The sequence below is a fragment of the Cheilinus undulatus genome, linkage group 23 (genome assembly GCF_018320785.1).
Source record: "Cheilinus undulatus linkage group 23, ASM1832078v1, whole genome shotgun sequence".
Classification (NCBI taxonomy): domain Eukaryota; kingdom Metazoa; phylum Chordata; class Actinopteri; order Labriformes; family Labridae; genus Cheilinus; species Cheilinus undulatus.
Window position 1 is genome coordinate 3,336,430 of NC_054887.1, and position 19,518 is coordinate 3,355,947.

The 19,518-nt window shown below is 39.2% G+C and overlaps 1 protein-coding gene across 3 annotated transcripts in view; it reads right to left on the reverse strand.

Moving 5' to 3' along the window:
* Positions 1 to 3,872: 3,872 nt before the first annotated feature.
* Positions 3,873 to 19,518, reverse strand: part of brd1a (bromodomain containing 1a) — a 30,458-nt gene continuing 14,812 nt past the window's right edge. For 2 of the 3 annotated variants that reach the window (XM_041780736.1, XM_041780735.1), the window contains exons 8-13: positions 14,222 to 14,800; positions 13,740 to 13,881; positions 13,494 to 13,627; positions 10,570 to 10,679; positions 9,964 to 10,118; positions 3,873 to 5,468 (exon numbers count right to left, since the gene is read on the reverse strand). In XM_041780736.1, the coding sequence (XP_041636670.1) occupies positions 5,285 to 5,468; positions 9,964 to 10,118; positions 10,570 to 10,679; positions 13,494 to 13,627; positions 13,740 to 13,881; positions 14,222 to 14,800 (1,304 nt within the window). In that variant the 3' untranslated portion in view covers positions 3,873 to 5,284. The remainder of the gene's footprint in view (positions 5,469 to 9,963; positions 10,119 to 10,569; positions 10,680 to 13,493; positions 13,628 to 13,739; positions 13,882 to 14,221; positions 14,801 to 19,518) is intronic. The other variant, XM_041780737.1, reaches the window with a different exon arrangement.

The following is a 19,518-nucleotide window of genomic DNA, read 5'->3' on the forward strand; positions in this document are numbered from 1 at the left end:
TTCTGCTTGTTGTCCATTTTCCACTTATTGCCACTTTAAATCCATTTTCTGACTACCTTCACAGTTATTTAAAGGGGACATATTTTACCCCTTTATGACAAGTTTATATCGTTCTCAGAGGTCCCAAAAACATGCCTGTGAAGTGAATAAACACTCCAGTATTGGATTTTTGTCTAAAATCCCCTCTGTTTCAGGATTTTTCTGGTACTTGAGGGGATTGTGGACAGGCCAGGGGCACATATTGGTGTTAGAAAAGCCTGAAAAAGTGATTTTGGCATAATATGTGACCTTTAATACTGTTCCCTTAAAGTCTTCTCAGTTTCATCGACATTATTTGCTAACGTCCTGGTGTTTGTTGCACATTATAGCTTAGATATAAGTCTAACATTACTTTCCAAATGGTTTCATAAGGTGTGCCCATCCACATCGTTATAATTATCTGAATAAGGTAATTCTGCTTTAAGAAAAAGGGGTTTGCATTCAGAAAAAAAAAACAAAAAAAAAAGTTTTATTGTAGTGCAGTATTAATCAGTATTGACTCTCTGATTAGAGTGATTGTAAATCAGATTAAAAATGAAATATGCTTATAAAAGTTGAGTTTTGTAATAGATTAGGATTTTGCTGACCTTCATGGGCTCTGAGTTTGGCTAGGTCTCAGAAAGATCCTTGCACATATGAGGATGCTGGGACGTAGGAGCTGAAGCACCGAATGCAACACAGACTGCTGTTTCCTGGTCCCATTATAACGATGCTTTAAAACTGCTAAAGCAATCCTGGCACATCATAAATATCTTAAATCACACAATAGTTGACATTTTAAATGTTCTGGTTTTTGGTTGAAAATATAAGAATACATAACTATCAGAACTACCTCTTGACTGACCCCTTTAGAAAAAACAGTCTTTGTTGATTTAGTTCTGTTTCTGCCATGGTTGTGTCTTTGACTAAAGGATCCCACCTCTGTTTCTCCTGGTGAAGACGCCTTTCTGTCAGTTTCAGACATTTTCATAATCAGCCATAAATTCCTAAACATTAACACATCAACATTTAAAATGATATTCCTAAAAAAACGCAACAGAAATTGCTTGAACACACTTCAACAACTCCAACATCTGCTCCACAGCCTACACAACTTCAGATCAACTGAATGTAATTTTTTCTGCACAAATTGTTTGGAAGTAATGTGATGACTTTAAAGTGGCAGAATATAAATAATGACCAACAAAAATGGAGATGAGGAGAGGGGCACTGTGCCAGGATGCTCACAGTGTTGGTCTGGTCTTAAATGAGCACATGCAAAGTGCTGTCCCAGTCCATAACCTCAGCCTCTCTGCTGCTTATATTATGGAGCTGGCAGCCTATAGGACACAATTTGCAATTTAAGTGGACAATCATCTGTTGAGCAGCGGAGCAGCGTATAGCGCCATATGGCATTTTTAATGTTGAATTATTGTCTGTCTCTATTGACCATGTGGGGGGTAGAGGCATTTTATGTGGCATGAAGGCGAACATTGGAACCTCTTACACCACAAATCGTTCGATTTGGGAGGCAGAACAATTTTATTTTCCCTGTTTTCCACTACAAAACATTTGAAATAAAACTACTGAAATAGGAATTCAATGTAAACATTTGATTTAATTCAAGGGGTTTGACAAGATAAGGTCCAGTCACCGCTTAATCAGTATTCCTGGCTACCATTACACCATGAAGACAAAGGAACAATCCAAGCAACTCAGAGAAAGGGTTATTGAAAAGAGTAAGTCAGGGATGATATAAAAGCATTTCCAAGGCTCTGAAATCCCCAGAGTTCAGTTAAATCATCAAGAAGAAATGATGGAATACGTCACATATGTAAATCTGCCTCGATCAGACCGTCCTCACAAACTGAGTGAGCGTGCAAGAAGGAGACTAGTGAGAGAGGACACCAAGACACCTATGACTACTCTGAAGGAGCTCCAAGCTTCAGCAGCTGAGATGGGAGAGACTCTGCAGACAACAACTGTTGGCCGGGTTCTTCACCAGTCAGAGCTTTATGGGAGAGTGGCAAAGAGAAAGACACTGTTGGAGAAAACTCAGATTCAGTCTGGACTAGAGTTCACCTAAAGGCATGTGGGAGAAATTTCTTTGGTCTGATGAGACCAAAATGATGCGTTTTGGACATCAGACAAGGCGCTATGTTGAGGCACATTACCACAAACACAGCATCCACACTGTGAAGCATGGTGGTGGCAGCATCATGCTGTGGGGGTACTAAAATAGGCTAAACAGGCAAAAGTGTCAGAAATGGGTTAATAGTGGCAGGAATAGGCTCAAGCAGAAAAAATAGGTAAAACTGACAAAAATGGCAAAAGTGGATGAAACCTGACAAAAATCGGATGAGGTGGCAAAAAGATGTGGCAAAAATTGCCAAAAAGTGGAAGAATACTATGCAAAAATTGGCAAAAAGAAGCAAAAATGTGTGAAAATTTGCAACACAGAAATGCATTAATGAACAAAAAAATGGGAAATGGGAAAAAGCAGCAAAAATGTAGCAGAAATGGCACAGAAGGGGCAAAAAGTGAAGGATACGTGGCAAAAAACAGGTAAAAAAACAGAAAAAAGGTGGCATAACTTGTTAGAAAGTGATAAACAATGGGCAAAAAATGGTCAAAAAAAAAACAGAAGGTGGCACAAACAGATGAAAAGTGAAAAAAATGGGATAGAAGTGGCTGAATAAAAAATAAATAAAAATGGGCAAAAAATTAGCAAAATTTGCAAAAAAGTGGCAAGAACTGGGAGAAAGGATGCAAAATATGGGCAAAAAGCAGCAAAAAGTGGCATAAATCGGTAAAAAGTGGTGAAAAATGGGCAAAAAGTAGCAAAAAAAGTGGCATAAATTGGTAGAAAGTGGTGAAAAATGGACAAAAAGATGCAAAAAATGTGGCATAAATAAGTAAAAAGTGGCAAAATAAGTGAAAAACTTTGAAATATAGGCAAAAAGAGGTAAAAAAAAAAAAAAAAAAAAATACAAAAAAACCAAACAACCAGAAAGTGTCACCAACAAGTGAAAAAGTGAAAAAATGGGAAGTGTCTCAATACAAAACATTACAGTACAATGCAGTACAAAAAATTAAAAATGGGTATGAAATGGGCAAAAAACAGGAAATGAAGGGGCAAAAAAACAAACAAATAGTGGGAGAAATGATGCAAAATATGGGCAAAGAAATAACAAATATGGGTAAAAGTGGTAATAACAGACAAAAAATGAGGAAAAATGGATAAAAGGCAGTGAAAACGTGCATAAAAGGGCAAAAATTCCTAAATATAGGCAAAAAATCGGTAAAATAAAAAAAAAGTGGCACCAGTGGAGTAAAAATTGCATAAACAGGAGAGAAGGGGCAGAAAGAAAAAAAAAAAGTGGTGACAGTAAGTGGCAATAATGGTGAAACAGGTAGATAACTCCAACATCAGAACCCAATAATAAAATGTCACACTTTTCAGCTCTTAATGAGTTAACTGTTAGCCAAGATGCTAGCACCAAGGCTACTGATCCAGCACACATGCATTGATATCATCAATGAATCACAGCTGGGGAGGACCCATCCTCTGGGTTAACCACACAACTCTGTGGGCGAGCCTGATAGGGGGGATCCTTTTCCTGCCATTGGCCTCAAGTACATGAAGTCATCAAAATGGAGTTTAATCACCAAAGACTTTGTACTTTCTTTGTTTAAAATAGCTTGCTGTGTTTGACAGCACTTGGGAAAACTATGTGTGTACTGTTGTAAGTCTTAATCAGTTATTGTTGCATTGATTTTGGGGTGTCGGATAATTGTAGCGTCATTTCAAATGAAAAAGAAACATTTCAGATTATGAAATTGGTATCTTTTATTTTTTGCTTTACTACAAAAACAGTCCCAGCAATATTTTGTATGACCTGATTAAAAAACTACAACAGTTAAGTACAAAAAAAAAATACCAAAAACTATTCAATGCTACCCAGAAAAAAACATAGTACAAAATGAAATGTTTTGGAGTCTAATACTACAAAAAAAAGTTAGAAAAAGTTACTTAAAAAGAAGGCGAGTATCACCACGAAATGTGCCACTTTACCACAATCAGTTCCTTGAATATAAAGTAAGCAGGTACTTTACAATAAGTTAATGCTGGCACGCCTCCCTAGGACTACAGCAAAACCAAGTAACAGTCAAATGCTTCACATAAAAAATACACTTTACTTTTTTTCCTTTTTTTGGCAACAATTTCACACGTCACACAGGAAATCTGGGGAAAAACATCTGGGTAGCAACATTTTTGGTTTCTTGAGAACAATATTCGTTCTGTGTCAACAAACATCAGTCTGCCTGTATGAGTTTCAGAGACATACATACTGTATTACCATGTATTCAAACCATATAAATATATATATGAAAATAATATACCAAAAAACACTTTTAATACAAAATGGATTGATGCCAGATGGAAGCTTACGATTATAAACTTCAATAACTTAAAAACAGGGGCATTTTCCCCCTTTTAGAAACATGACGTTAGCCCTAATCGCCTGAAAACTAAGGCTTTGCACTTTTTTTATCCTTCTTGATCAAACAGCACTTCAGCTTTAGTGCCAAGAATGTGTCAAGTATAAATACAAAAAAAAAAACCTCCTGTACAGTACCCATTAATGTAAAAACTACAAATAAGTTAGTGTCAGGCAACTGTACAGACTTATTTACAGTTTAAATACAAAGGAGGTTTTTTCTGCAAATGGAGAGGACCAATAGAAAATATGACACTTTGGCTACAATGGATTCAGTATAACAAAAAAGCCTTGTAGGCAGAAAAAGTCTGATTTTTTTCCCCATTTCAGCTACTAAATGCTTCTTTTAATAGCCTTACACAGAAATGATGACTGACTTATTGTCAAATAATGGACCAGGTTGAAAAAACGCCAAAGCATTTGGTACAATTACCTGCACAAAAGAACATAATTGCTTGCTTTTCACCTCGACATGATAAAAGAAAATCAAAGTCATGATTCAGAGGTGGATAAAAAGAGCAGTCTCTAGACATAGTTACAAGCCCAGAAATGGAAAGAAGAGTTCGACACATTCATTTCAGCAGCAGCCGTATCCCATCGGCACAGGGTGGGAGTGTGAACAGGGAGGAATGGATGAGGAAGAGACGCCACCTGTTACTGCAGGTGCCCAGTAAACATCTGAGAGACAAAACAGAGCACGGGAGGAAGGTATTTGGTAGAGGAGAGGTATGAGTTTGTGTGTGTGCGAGGGGAGGGAGTCAGCATCAGTCCACGTCGCTGAGGTCGCTGACTGGCTCATCCTGCACGATGCTCAGGTGGTTCATGGCCCGGCTGAAGGCGATCTGGACAGCCTTACGAATGCTGGATGTGCGTCCTTCCATCATTTTGATTTTGTCGATGGTCTTGTCCATTCCCAGGGGAACCATCTTGGATCTAGGAAGCCACTGCCTGAAGGGGAAAAGACAGAGAGTGTGTTGTAAAAGCTCAACAGAAGCTGGGGTTGACTGTTTATTGATCATTCTGAAAGTACTGTTTTCCAGGGATATATCAATCTTTCCTTCCAGAAAAAAAACATCTCTGAGATCTGCTGTAGTCCAAAAAAACAAAACAAAACTTCTCCTTTAAGCGTTTAAAGCGCTGAATGTTGCAGCAGCATTGTTTACTTAATATAAAGTACAATCAGAAAGAATTCAGACCCCTTCCCTTTTTCAATTGTGTTATGTTGCAGCCTGATGCTACAGTCGGACTGGGGGATTTTCTACCATTCATCTTTGTAAATCCTCTCAAACTCAGTCAGGTTGGATAGGGACTGTTGGTTCCATTTTCAGGTCTCTGCAGACCTGCCATGTTGGAAGGTGAACCTTCAGCCCAGTCTGAGGTCCTGAGCTCTGCAGGACAGGGTTCATTGAGGATATCTCTGTACTGCTACTACAAAACATTGAAAATGAGCAAAAATGGCAAAAAATGAACAAAAACTGGGAGAAAGGATGCAAAATATGGGCAAAGAAATTACAAATATGGGTAAAAGTGGCAATAACGGGCAAAAGGTGATGAAAAATGAACAAAAAGCAGCAAAAAAAGTTGCATTAATGGGCAAAAATTCCTAAATATGGGCAAAAAATTGGTAAAACAAAATGGCACAAACGGGAGAGAAGTGGCAAAAAGAAAAAACATCATAAAGTGGCAACAATAAGTGGCAATAATGGATAGACAAAGTGGTTAAACGGGTCAACAATTCTAACATCAGAACCAAATAATAAGATGTCACACTTTTCAGCTCCAAAATGAGGTAACTGTTAGCCAAGATGCTAGCATGCTGAAAAGCACCCCCACAGCACGATGCTGCCACCACCATGCTTCACTGTTTGGATGGTACTGGGCAGGTGATGAGCGGTGTTTGGTTTCCTCCAGACATAACGTTAAGGATTGAGGCCAAACAGTTCTATCATCAGCCCAGAGGATCTTGTTTCTCGCAGTCTGAGAGTGCTTCAGGTGCTTTTTTGAAAACTCCACGAGGGATTTCAGGTGTTTTGCACTGAGGAGAGGCTCCTGTCCAGCCACCCTGCTATAAAGCCCAGATCAGTGGAGGGCTGCAGTGATGGCTGTCCTTTTTGAACTTTTTCCATCTCCACACAGGATTTCTGGAGCTCAGTTGGAGTGACCAACAGGTTCTTGGTCACCTTTCTTTCTCAGCTCTTTAAAGAGTCCTGGTTATGCCAAACTCCTTCCACTGGAGAATTCTGGAGGCCACTGTGCTCTTGGGAACTTCCCCTCCAATCAAGGTGTAGAAACATCTCAGCAAAGATCCAGAGAAATGGGAGGAACCTGAGCTACAAAGAGTCTATATACTTCTGTCAATGTGATATTTCAGCTTTCTTTTCTTACATTCTGTTTTGACTATGTCATGATGGGGTGCTGAGTGTAGATTAATGAGACGTGAAGGTGGTCTGAATGTTAATGTGTGTTTATCACTGGCTGTCCTTACATCATGACGTGTCTTTGGCCAAATAATGGGGATCGTGCTAAGTTCAGAGCAGGCTGTAACATTATAAATGACAGTTTTAAGGGCTGCCACCAGCAGACATAATGACATAATTTATAACAACCATATAACCTGAAATATCAACACATTTTTCTATGTGGATTGTGTTTTAAGAGGATCTCTGTGGTGCTTACATGCATTTATTGCTGCTTTCATTTCACTGAAAATATCTTACACAACCATGATCATCTTCATTGTCCTCTGTTTCTGAATGGTGTGGTTTTGGTCTGCTGCACCACAGCTGTAGCGTGTGGAGGCTGGCAATCCTGAGTGTGCATCTCTGTGCATCTGTCTATATTGGAGCGTGTCAGTGTGCTGCTGTGATGCTCCACCAGAGGAACAGAACAGGACAGACACCACCAACACACAACTTTGCTTAGTTTTCTCATGCATGACTATTTTGGAGCGAACATTTAAGCACCAAGTGGTGCAAAGCTGAACCAAATCTAACAACATTTGGCACGTGGCGGGTGTAAATTTCAAATCCAAATATTGTTAAATATTCTATTATTATCTAATTTAGTTTAATATGGGAAACAAGAATTCCACATGCATCAGTATATCAGCCTTGCTTCAAGATGTTGCACAAATTTTTATGCCATTTGTCATGATGTCACAGTGCCGCAGCGCTCCCCACCAGTGCTATGCAGTCACCCGTTTTTCAGACCGGCTGTATATTTTTCTGCTTGCAGCTGTTGCTGCCATAACAGCTTCCACACCAGGCATGAGTTTGCTGCGTGTTAGCTTTGTCTCCCTGCCGTCAAGGCTCTGTCGTTCCTCTGAAGTTTTACCTCAATAAACCTCCTACAAGTGACTGGATTCAGTGTATAGTAGAAGCATGCCGGGAGCTTTAAAAAAAAAAGCATTATGTATAAATGAAGGGAGTTTCTCCAAAGACATGCTAAAATGGGCTTTTATTTTGAAAACCAGAAGTGTTTTCATACTGTGTTTATCTTTACTTGCCACATTTTGAACTGTGTGGAAACAGAAAGCTTCATAAATAGTAGAAGTTTGGAGAACAACTTAACTAAACAGATGCATTTTAGCTCGTGGCCTTCACCTGGTTCATCAAGAAACAGATTTCAAATATATTCTACTGATGTGGATGTACATATTTGCTACTAGGGACGTAAGGATATATCCTAAATCGGCTAAAAATGGATATAAATAATGGGGGTTTAAAATCGATACGGCACAATATGGGCTTTGATACTCTGCTTAAACAATAGGGGGTGCTGTCTGTTTTTAGTGCCGCTTGTTTTGACGTCATGGGCTCTCCCGCCGACCTGAGTTCAGTCCGCACACTCGGACTACGTCTGGTAAATTTACTACAGTGATGGGTGCCTTGGCTCCAGCTTTAGTAAAGCTCCTGCTGGAGCCAATGGCCCAAACAGGAAGTGCTCAGGACCACCACGGTCCGCCACCACATTACAGCCTGCTTCAGGGGACTCTGGAGGGGAAAAATCCTCCACCTCAAAAGATCACTCTGAGGCAGCAGTGCTGCGGGACTCTGGGGACGCCACTGTCACTCCTGCTTCATCTGGGAAACCCAGTTCTTTTCCCCATCCTCCTCTCAATAACAAACTGCCCATTTCTTGTGCATTTTTTAAATTTCTGAAGTGGGCGGAGTTAGCTATTTTTAGGTTTTCTTCAGCTATTTTCAGTTACATTCTTCTATAAAGTAATACACTAGGGCTAAACGACTTGAAAAAATAATCTAATTGCGATTTTTTTACTCCAACATTGCGACTGCGATTTAATATGTGATAATTCTTAGGTCAATCTTGTGTATTTTTTGACAAATTCAAGCAATGAATAATTGATAAATAAGACCACGTGCACTGAAAACAATGACATTATCTCAGAAGCAATTAACCCATAGTAACATGAATCTGAATATGGGTATGCAACAAGCTTTAAGCTTTAAAGGAGGTGGCTGGGGTGGAGGAGGTGAAGGTGGCTACCAGCTGATCACAGCTGGTAGCAGCTGGGGTATGACTTTCGTGAAGTAACACTAGGTTCATCAGTTTTAGATAGAAGGAGCTAACTATTGTTACTCATATTGCAAATGTGATGTCAGTTGCTTTGTTTAAGGGCTTTAGCATTTTTATGTCACTCGTTTTGATTAAGAAAAACCATTATCAAAAAATGACACTTGAATGGTTGCATGATGTGCATAAGATCTCTGCTGCTGCTGCTGCAAAAAAGATTTATTAACCTGGAATTTTGGCACATTTCAAGTTAAAGACATACTGCTATACTCCTGCGATTTGTAAATTGCAGCAGGCCAAATTGCGATTTAATCTAATTTGTAATTAATTGCCCAACCCTATAAAATACTATAATTTAATGCCTTTTACATTAATATGTTTGGCATCTGCAGCCCAACACTATGTGGAATAAAACTTCACAATGCACCTCAGTACCCCCCCCCCCCCCGTATGACAGCTGTGATGAACTTTCCTTACAAACACAACAATCTGACAAAAATCAAAGATGTCTGACAGAATTTTTACAAAGAAACTTTGGTTAAAGGTATCAAAATTTGAATTTTTCTTAACTTTATTCAAATCATTTCACTTAAATGGTTGAATAATATATTCTTTCATTCTTTTCTGTTGCGTTTAGTTTCACATCTGCTCTTCCCCGGCAGAGATAAAAGCCAGTCATCAATGTGACATTAAGGCAGCAGTTCAACCACTGCTATTAAAGCCTGAAAAACATTCTCCCACTGATGGGAGTCCAGGTGAATTTTTTAGAGTCTCTCGAGCCCAGAGCAGTTTGTTGTCATGCCGACACAAGAGAATAATGACCAGCTGACAGACGGGTTGACAGGTTTACCCTCATGGGGATCTGCAGCAGCTTAAAAAAATCTCCCACAGATCACTGCAGAGCACTCACCAGCTGCGCTTGTTGTCGAAGAAGAGAACGAGGTAGAGCTTCTCTTCGGCTTTGTACTGCATCTGCTCTCCGATGCGGAGCACGTCCATGGGGGGTATGGGGATGGATACCCCGTTGTGCTGGCAGCCCATGCGCGGCATGTGGGGGTCGATGATCTACACACAGCAGGGGGGTGCCAGAGGGAGTTAAGACACATGCTCATGAATGCAAAAGCATAGCAAACATACATTCACCTCGCATAATAACTCAAGCATATCGTAAAGATGTCTATTATGTACATACACGAACACAGGCGCACAGCAGCAGCCTGTGGAAATAAGGTTCCTTTCCTCATTTGTCCTTTCAAGCTAAGGTCAAATTAAACTAGCAAACAGTGAAAGGCTGCCATCTAGAGGACAAACAAGGAACTCTGAAAATGGATAATACATCTCCTTTCCCCCCCAACTGTCCACTGAACAGCTGCAGTAAAACTATTGCTGCATTGTGCTGGAAAAGAGCGACATAATTTGGTCCCAATGTGTCCCAAAGTAAAGATATGACATGAGAACTTCAGAGAAAAGAGACTTCATCAACGGTTGTCATGGTTTCTCTCCAACTAACACTCACCAAGGCAGGGTAGGAAGGGTATCCACTACATTTGGCCCAAACTAGCTTTAGTGGTTCCAATGCAACTGTTGCAGCACTAGCGGGCATCCAAATATTGCTGTTGCCAACCTCTATGGAAGCGGGAACAACAACAACAACAAACAAGTTATGAGAGGTTTTAAACACACACAAGCACATCTCCAGAGCCGAGCTGTGAGAGCAGGAGCACACGGCAGATCAGGGATGGAAATTAACTTTTCCTCTTCAGAGCCATCAGTGAATGACAGATATTTAAATTTATTAGCCACTTTTAGCTTTCTATTATCCAGAATGTGAATTTTAGATGAAGGAAGAGTCTCCAGATGCTGACTGGTAACATGCCATGATGGCAGAGGGAGGAAAATCCTCACTGGTCAGTGCCAAAAGTCACACGTTGTTGGCTTGTGGATGCTGTTAATTTCCATCCCTGGTGTTTATGTGTTTACGAATCCAAGATGTCTGCAGGTTCTGTTAAGTTGTTAGAGGAAATTCGTTTGAGAAATTGGATTGAATTTGATGGATTTTAAAACATTAAAGAGCCTGTAGACACCATGGATGCACACAATTACCTACAGTAATGCTATCACATTTCACTAAAACGTCATGCACAGTTAATACGCTGCAAAAGTCAACTTTACTGCAATTAGTAAGGAAATATCTCATGTTATTAAGCAATCCTTTCTCATTCAGCATGTGCACATTTAATTTAGGGATGCACAAATGCCACTTTTGTCAGACCTGGTAGAGGTAGAAGTGCTCACAGTTGGGTACGCATCCACACCGGCTACTAACATGAAAACTCAAACCATTACAGATCTTAATCATGTTTTCAAAGACTGCTATACTCCCATCAGACACCTCTCATCCATCCTCTTCATTATTTATCAGTGCATAGTTTACAGTAGGCTCTACTTTTGTCATTCTCATTGATGTTAAACCATAATAAAACTGAAGAAATGGCTCTAACTTAGCCTCCCTGCTTAAAGAGGCTAAAATAAATGTATCTGGGTAATTATGAATGTGAGAGATTTCTAAGATCAACAAGAACTTTTTAATATATAATAAATCACAGCATGCTAATATGTTATTTCTAGGGGTGTAACGGTTTTTGTATTTGTTCTGTAGTAGTAGTCACACGGCGAATACGTCCAAACCATAAAAAACAAGAAAAGAAATTTGACAACCAGTGATGCACCCCAATATCAATAACTGATAATGTCCTACTCCTGATGGATATTAGGGTTCACAGATCGAGTTTGTTTCATGTTGATTGATGACTGTCTTTTACTCCTCACATTCAGCAGCCGGTTAAAAGGTTATGTGGTGATGCCATCATCATCACTTTTATTCTCTGTACTTTTTGGCTGTGTAAAACATTTTCACTGTTGTCTGTGGAAAGTGCTATACAAATAAGCTTTACTCAGTGAGCTGGTCTCACTGGAAACTTTTAAGAAGAGGTTGGTTGACTTGGAGGCGGTAAGATCTGTGTTTGACATTTTATTTATATATTTGACTTTATTTAAACCAGGATAAACCTCATTGAGATTAAAAGTCTTATTAACAAGAGTGTCCTGGACTACTACTCATTGTTAGTCTGAAACTCTGACTGTGCTGCCACCTGTCCTGGCCAGGACATGCTTGAAAAAGACATTTTTAGTCTCAATGAGGTTTTGTTTCCCCTGGTTAAATAAAGGTTAAGTAAAATAAAATTAAAAATAATAATAAAATGGCCGATAATTGATAAGAACCGATAATTTTTTCAATTATTGATTTTAAAAAGAAGTTTATTTGATGTATTTATGCACATCTGGGGGTAACAAGGGGTAAATATGTAGTGAGCAAAGATATTTATAACTAATTCTAACTGACAAAATTATTTTTGACCTTTCAAACACATGAAATTGGAATTTTATCTAACATTTTGACCCTTAAACTCATGAAATTTGAATTTTACCTCTTATTTTGACCCTTTAGTAACTCATGAAATTTTCAATTTTATCTTATATTTTGACCCTTAAACTCATGAAATAGTAATTTTATTTCATATTTCAACCTTTCAAAGCTAATGAAATTTGAATTCTATCTCATATTTTGACCCTAAATCTCATGAAATTGGAATTTTATCTCATATTTGACCTTTTACACACATGAAATTTGAATTGTATCTCATTTTGACCCTAAAACTCATGAAATTGGAATTTTAGCTCATATTCTGACCTTGTAAACTCATGATTTTGAATTTCATGTCATATTTTGACATTTTAAGCTCATTATTTTGACTTTCTATCTCATATATTTGCCTTTTTTGCTTTTCACTTTCATATTATGACTTTTGAACCAATAAATCATGCTTCATCTCAGACTTTTAGCCTTGAAACTTCATTTTGACTTTTTTAAAAGTTACTGTTTCTCAAAATCAGTAACATTAGTGCCATTTTTTCTCTACCCCATAATTTATCACTGGTGAAAATGAGGCTGATGATTTATAGTTCTATGTTGGCCCTTGGGCTCTCAAGTTGGACCTAAATTCAGAATCGGGTCCCTGCTGTGAGTTTGACACCCCTGTTTTAGAGGAGTTTTAAGCTTGTATTTTGATGTGTTTTTCTCTTTGTTGATGTATTTTGTCTTTAGTTACGTGTAAGTGTTCTAATTGCTTGGATTTTTCTAATATTCTGATTTTCAAATAACTTCAATTGCTTAAATACCACTGTCTTTGTCACAAATCTTGCAAAACAAGTTCACTGCACGTTTAAAGCATTAAGATATAGTCTCACTCAGACTCAGATTTAGTTTCTTCTTAATAGTTTGGTGCTTAGGTACTTAAACCCAACATTTCTTGTGCTCTATATGCTCGTTATTTGTCTTGCCAACACATGCATGAAGGTTCATAATTACAGCTGTCTTACCAGCAGCAATTCTTGCCGCTTTTGCAAAATTCCCCGTTTCGATACAGGCGATTAATTCGCTCTTATCGTCCACAGTATTTCTCCGGACCAGGGCGGGTTTCCCCTTTCCACATTTTGGAAGACTGAGGATAGTGCTAAACACAAAGACAACAGAGACAATGCTCAGTTTACTGGAACTGGAGTAAAAGTGAACACAGAGCAGCTGTGGCGCCTTTAACGGGCCTGCTTTACTGTCAGGTGATTCACCTGGTGCTTCCTTGCAGACTGCTACATGATGAGATGGAAGACTCAGAGGCGCAGCGTCTTCGAGGCTCCACAGGTCTACTGCCTCTGCTGGGGTGTTCGACTTCCTTCTCCTCTTCCATCTCCAGAAAACCACTCGGCAAGCCTGAGAGGAAACACACAAAGCAAAGATACAGACATCCACTTACATGACATAAACACTACTAACACTCAGCCAGAAGCCTGAATCATTATAAACAATTCTAGTGTGATATTTGGAGTTTCACTGCCATGACTTGTAGGCAGTGTAAAAGCTCACTGCAGTGTTTTCAATGCCAGATTAATCAGCAGAGCTAAATACTGCTCTGACCATTTAATCACAGCCTTTAAGAAATGTCAAGTTGAAACATATGATTACTGAAGAATGGTTTTATGTACAAGGGTGAAAATATTAATGGTGATAAATGACTAGAGTATAGTAAATGCATTTTTTCTGCCCTCCTCACCAGTGTCAAGCCGTTTCACAGGGGATTCCCCCTCCTCTTCATGCTCTCCGCCTCCTCTCTCCTCCTCGCTGTCACTGTGCTTCCTCTTCTTGCTGTGAAGAAGAGTCTCCAGCCGCGGTATGACCACTGACAGAAAAGATTTGGAGCCCAGCTGCGCGCCATCTTCATCCTCCTCCTCCTCCTCCTTGCCCTCTTTTCCGTCGACTTCATCGGCTCCGTTGTCTTCAGCCCTCGCGGGCTTGAGAGGACTTGTGGTCTTTGATTTGCGGAAAAGTACAGCGGTGCGACGGTTAACTGTACCCGCGGGCTCGGCGAGGGTCGATGTGGCCACCACACTCATGTCTCCGTCCAGTAGGGAGTCCTGGAGACTGTCGTGGGAGAAGCCATTGAGGCGGGTATAAGAGGAAAGGAGGTCTGGTAGCTCCTCATCAAATTTGGCACTCTTGCTGTGAGTCTTGTCATCGCAGTCTGAGACGGCATCAATCGGTTTTAGGGTGGGGGGCTCGGGGTCCATGTCTGAGTGGATGAGGGGAGGGATAGAGTCTGAAAGCTCCAATTTAGGAGGAAGAGATTTGTCTGCTGTAGAGAAAAAGAAGAAAAAATCCCCCAAACTTGTTAAAATGTGCTATTTAGACTGATATCAGTAACTAAAACTGCAGGCAATATGCACTTAAAAGTTATGTCACGCCAACTGAGTTCAGTTACAAGACAGTTTTGACAACAGTGCACTGAAATTTGGTTTCTTTGTGTTCTTGAGACGGTGCATTTTAAGTTAGGTTCTGTAATATAGATTAATGCTTCTTTGGGTGGCATTTTTCCTCACAGGTATCATGTCAATGTCATGTTCAGAAACAGCAGTATTAAAGGTCACATATTTTACCCTTTTGAGATAAGTTTATATTCAGAGGTCCCCAAAACATGCCTGTGAAGTTTGGTGCTGAAAAAATACTCCAGTATTGGATTTTTGCATGTCTAAAAACCTCTCCGATTCAGCCCTGCTCAGAACAAGCTGTTTCTGTGTCTGTGGCTTTAAATGTTAATGAGCTGTCTGACTCCGCCCCCAGACCACGCCCCTCTCAGGAAATAGATGTGGCTCTCCTGATCCTCCTCTCAGCTGAGGATCAGGAGCAGAGGGGACCAACCGAACCTGGGGGTGGGGCTAACTCCCCACATGACATATGAAAAAGTGTATTTTGCAAAATATGTGACCTTAAATAAACTTGTGTCGATGCATTGCTGCAGTAATTCATGCAAAAGGAGCCCAGACCAAGTATTGAGTGCTGCACATGTTCATACTTTTTAGTAAGTAATTTCTGTGTTAAAAATCCTTCTTTTATTGGTTTTTAGTAATATTCTAATTTTCCAAGATATTACATTTTGGGGGTTTAAAGGTCACATATTAAGAGCCACATCCATTTCCTGAGAGGGGCGGAGTCAGACAGCTCAGTAACATTTAAAGCCACAGACACAGAAACAGCCCGTTCTGAACAGGGATTTTTCTGATTCTTGGGGGGATTGTGGACAGGCCAGGGGTACATGTTTTTGTTAGAAAAGCCTGAAAAGGTGCATTTTGCACATGACTTTTAAAAGTAGGGATGTAGCAATACCTGCAGTTAGTTTTGGCGTTTAATTGCAAAATAATCAAAACCAACATTTAAACCTGAGTGTTGGCAGTTAGAGGAGAGGGACAAGAGAAACAACAAAACAACAAATGGAAGACAGATTTATGGCTGTTATAGTCATAAACTTATTAATCCAGGAGCCGAGCAGCTCAGTAGATTGTCAAATGTGTGTCACCAGTTAATCCAACACCAACTGAACCATGACACCAGTTCTTACGTCAGACAAAATGAATGATGAAAAGATGACATGGTAGTTAAGCTTCCTGGCTGGCTTTTTGTTTGATGTTTATGTTTATGTTTTTATTTATTGTTATCCTCATACACCCTACTATATCCTTGTTATTTTACTGAGGCCAAGTTCATAAAAGAATCTAATCAATTAGATATAAATTAAAGCTGAGGTGTTTAAGGTAGAAGACGCTCAGCAACAAGAGATTGTTTCTGATCTAGTTTCAGTATTTAAGGAGGGCAGCGCTTAATAAAAGATCAATCCATGAAGAGAAAAGTCAGGTCATGTCAAAGACAATAAAAATGACCCTCAGTGTAACCTGATTACCAACAGTAATCCTCTTCACCTCTCACACTTTGGCCTTGTATGTGTAGAAAAGCTGACACTGCACATCCTGATATGGCGGTTGCATTTATCATAAAAGTAAAACAAGGCACTGTTTAGCATAACACTGAGACGCTTATATAAATAAAAAATGAGAGCAAATTACTTGTTCCTTTCTTTCCTTTTCCCCTGCGAGCTCATTATAACTCTATCTATTCAGGGATCAGTTCCTCAGAGGAATGTAGTTTAACCAATAACTGCATTTCCCTGCCTCTAGAGCAAAAACCATCACATCTGTAGAATCCTAAAGTCTCTGCCGCCTGCCTCTGTGATTCAAATGTAGAAGTTCACTAGGGATTTTGCATGTCAGCAAGCCTTTTGAGCACATTTCAGTTTTAAAACTTTGTTATAGAGAGTGTGACAATGACTGAGAAGGAGTTTTAATGCTGACATGATACTATTTTAAGAAATGTCTCAGTTGTGCTCTATCAGCTATAATCCATCCATTACCTATACCGCATATCCCGTTTTAGGTCATGGGGGCTGGAGGTAATCCCAGCCATCACTGGATGAGAGGGGTAACACCCTGGACTGGTCAACAGTCACTCACAGGGCTGACAAATACCAGGACAAATAATCAGCCATGCTTACACTAATACCTTTTCCATTTATGGTATGTCTTTAGGAGGCAACCGGAGTACACGGAGAGAACCCACACATACAAAGTCCACACTGATTCAACCTGGTACCTTAAAACTGAGACAACAGCACTAACCCCTGCACCACCATGCAGCCTCCATCAGCGATCAACTTTCTTAACCCTTAGGTTTACCTAGGCACATTCTTTGCATTCTGTTTTGGAATTCTTGAACCAGTCTGTGTTCTGTTGAAGCGATTGGCATTAAACTGCACAAAGATGTGCATTTTTGCTCATTTTTAATTTTTCAAGCTAAATCATCACATTGACCTGTTTGGTATTGTGCATAGGAAAAAAACTCACGTGTATATGCCTTGGGGAAAAACTTGCCCATCTAAACCCATTATAATTGCTGATTTTGATTGCAAATTTGCAATACCATGTATCACTGTTACTGCCATTATCTGTGATGTAATTTTGAATTGGAACCTTAGACTTGCAGTTTTTACTACTAACCACTAGATGACACCATTACCCTTTTTGGTTCAAGCGTGTATCTGTAGGGCACTTAAAAGACACACTTACAGAGGGATCTTTTTATAGCGCTGTGAAATAGAGGCATAAGGAAATGAAATAAAAAAATGTCTGTGGGTGTTGATATGAACGTAAACTTGGGTTTTGCATATTAGATATGAGAAACTGCATCTCTGAAGCGCCACTCCAAGGTGCTTCGTTGGGGATACGCTGCAGGTCTGTGTTCAGCGCCGGCGCTGCCAAAGCGCATCAAAACCCACTGATCAGAAATCTCCAAACAGGAAGTCAAAAGTTTTGAGTATCAGGTATTTCAAACGATGATTACAAAAAAGAAATCGATCAATTAAAAAAACTAATTATGAATATAACAATATAAAGTAGGGGTCAAAATGTTTCCTAGAGGTTCATCTTTTGCATAATTTCCACCAATTTCTGGACAGTGCACAAAAAGTAAAATCGATGTTGGTGATAAATGATAACTTATGATCATCTTTGAAAAAAAAAAAAAAATCCACTTAGCATTTTTAATATGTAAAACATCTCATTCTGCTGAATTGAAAATTGAACAAACTGGCATTTAAAGTGTTAAAAACACATAAAATTATGACAATGACCAAAGATTTGCTATGTCATGATCAGAGCTGGAAGTGATTACAGAAAAAACCCAATAATTGTTTTTGAAAATAATATAAATCTTGAATTTTAGCATTTAAAGTAGAAAATGCAGAAAATTTCCCCTAGGGATATATGTGTGTAGTCGTTTACAGGGATGCCAAAGGGTTAAACATGTTCTCTATAAAAAAACATATTTAATTGTGGGAATCAAAAGTTTCAGTAAAATAAATTGACTGAACAATATCAATAATCCTAATAAAAGATTTTTTCTTGCTTAAACCAATTCTGGATGCTACTGATTTTCTTTTTTAAAAACTCTTATTGGCAGCAAAACATTTTTGATTCCTATCTTTTATGGATGTTTAATTTCATTCCCGTAATAAGACACAAACTGTAAATTAACAATAAAAAAAAAGCCTTAAAACTGCGCCAGGTCACATGATCATTTCTGATTTTACTTCAAACTTACTGGTTACAAAACACTTAATGACACACCCTTTATTTCCTGTACTCCTGTTTATTTTTATGCAATAATTTTTATTAAAGTTACTGCGCAAAATAATCTGGTTTAGTGTATAATCCTGTTTTTAATTGGTTATTTAAAACCCCCGGCTGACTGAGCTTCTAAGGTTAAAGCTAAAATTCTGAAACTGGAATTCCCATCCATCCATCCATTTTCTATACCGCTTATCCTGTTGGAGGTTGCAGGGGAGACTTCAGGCTGACATATAGAGACACTGGTTCAGACCTACGGCCAATTAAGAGTCACCAATTATTAATTAATTATTCTAATGAGCATGTTTTAGTTGTACCCTTAGAGGACCCATGCATGCACGACCGTGCAGCCCCTTAAACTGGAATTTAACCAACAGTAAATCCTTCATTGGGAAAAGGCTAAAGGCTGATTCACAGTGCAACTTCAAGGTGTGATATTTGCACCCCCTGTTGGTGTTTCGCCTTCACTATGACTAAAACAGTGTTGTAAAGTGATCCTCCCTCTGTGCCAGCTCTGGAGGAAGTAAAAGAGCTGTTACAGAGGTGAAAACAGGATTGGCAGAACCAGCGGGGGAGCTCAGTGCTGCATGTGTGTTTGCATGTCCAACTGTGTGAGTATGTGGAGCTCCCGCTGTGCCGTGCTCTCCCACAACGCCGAAACACATCAGTGGACACTGATATCATGCCATTTTGGGATTATATGAATGTATTTTTGTCTTCATCTGGCATTTATTTTTCTTTACATTTACAGCATAGGATTTTGGTCTGTGAGGCTATATTTAAGTAGGGGTTTGGGGCTCAGTAAACCTTTAGTTAGGATTCGAGGACACATAGCGGTTCT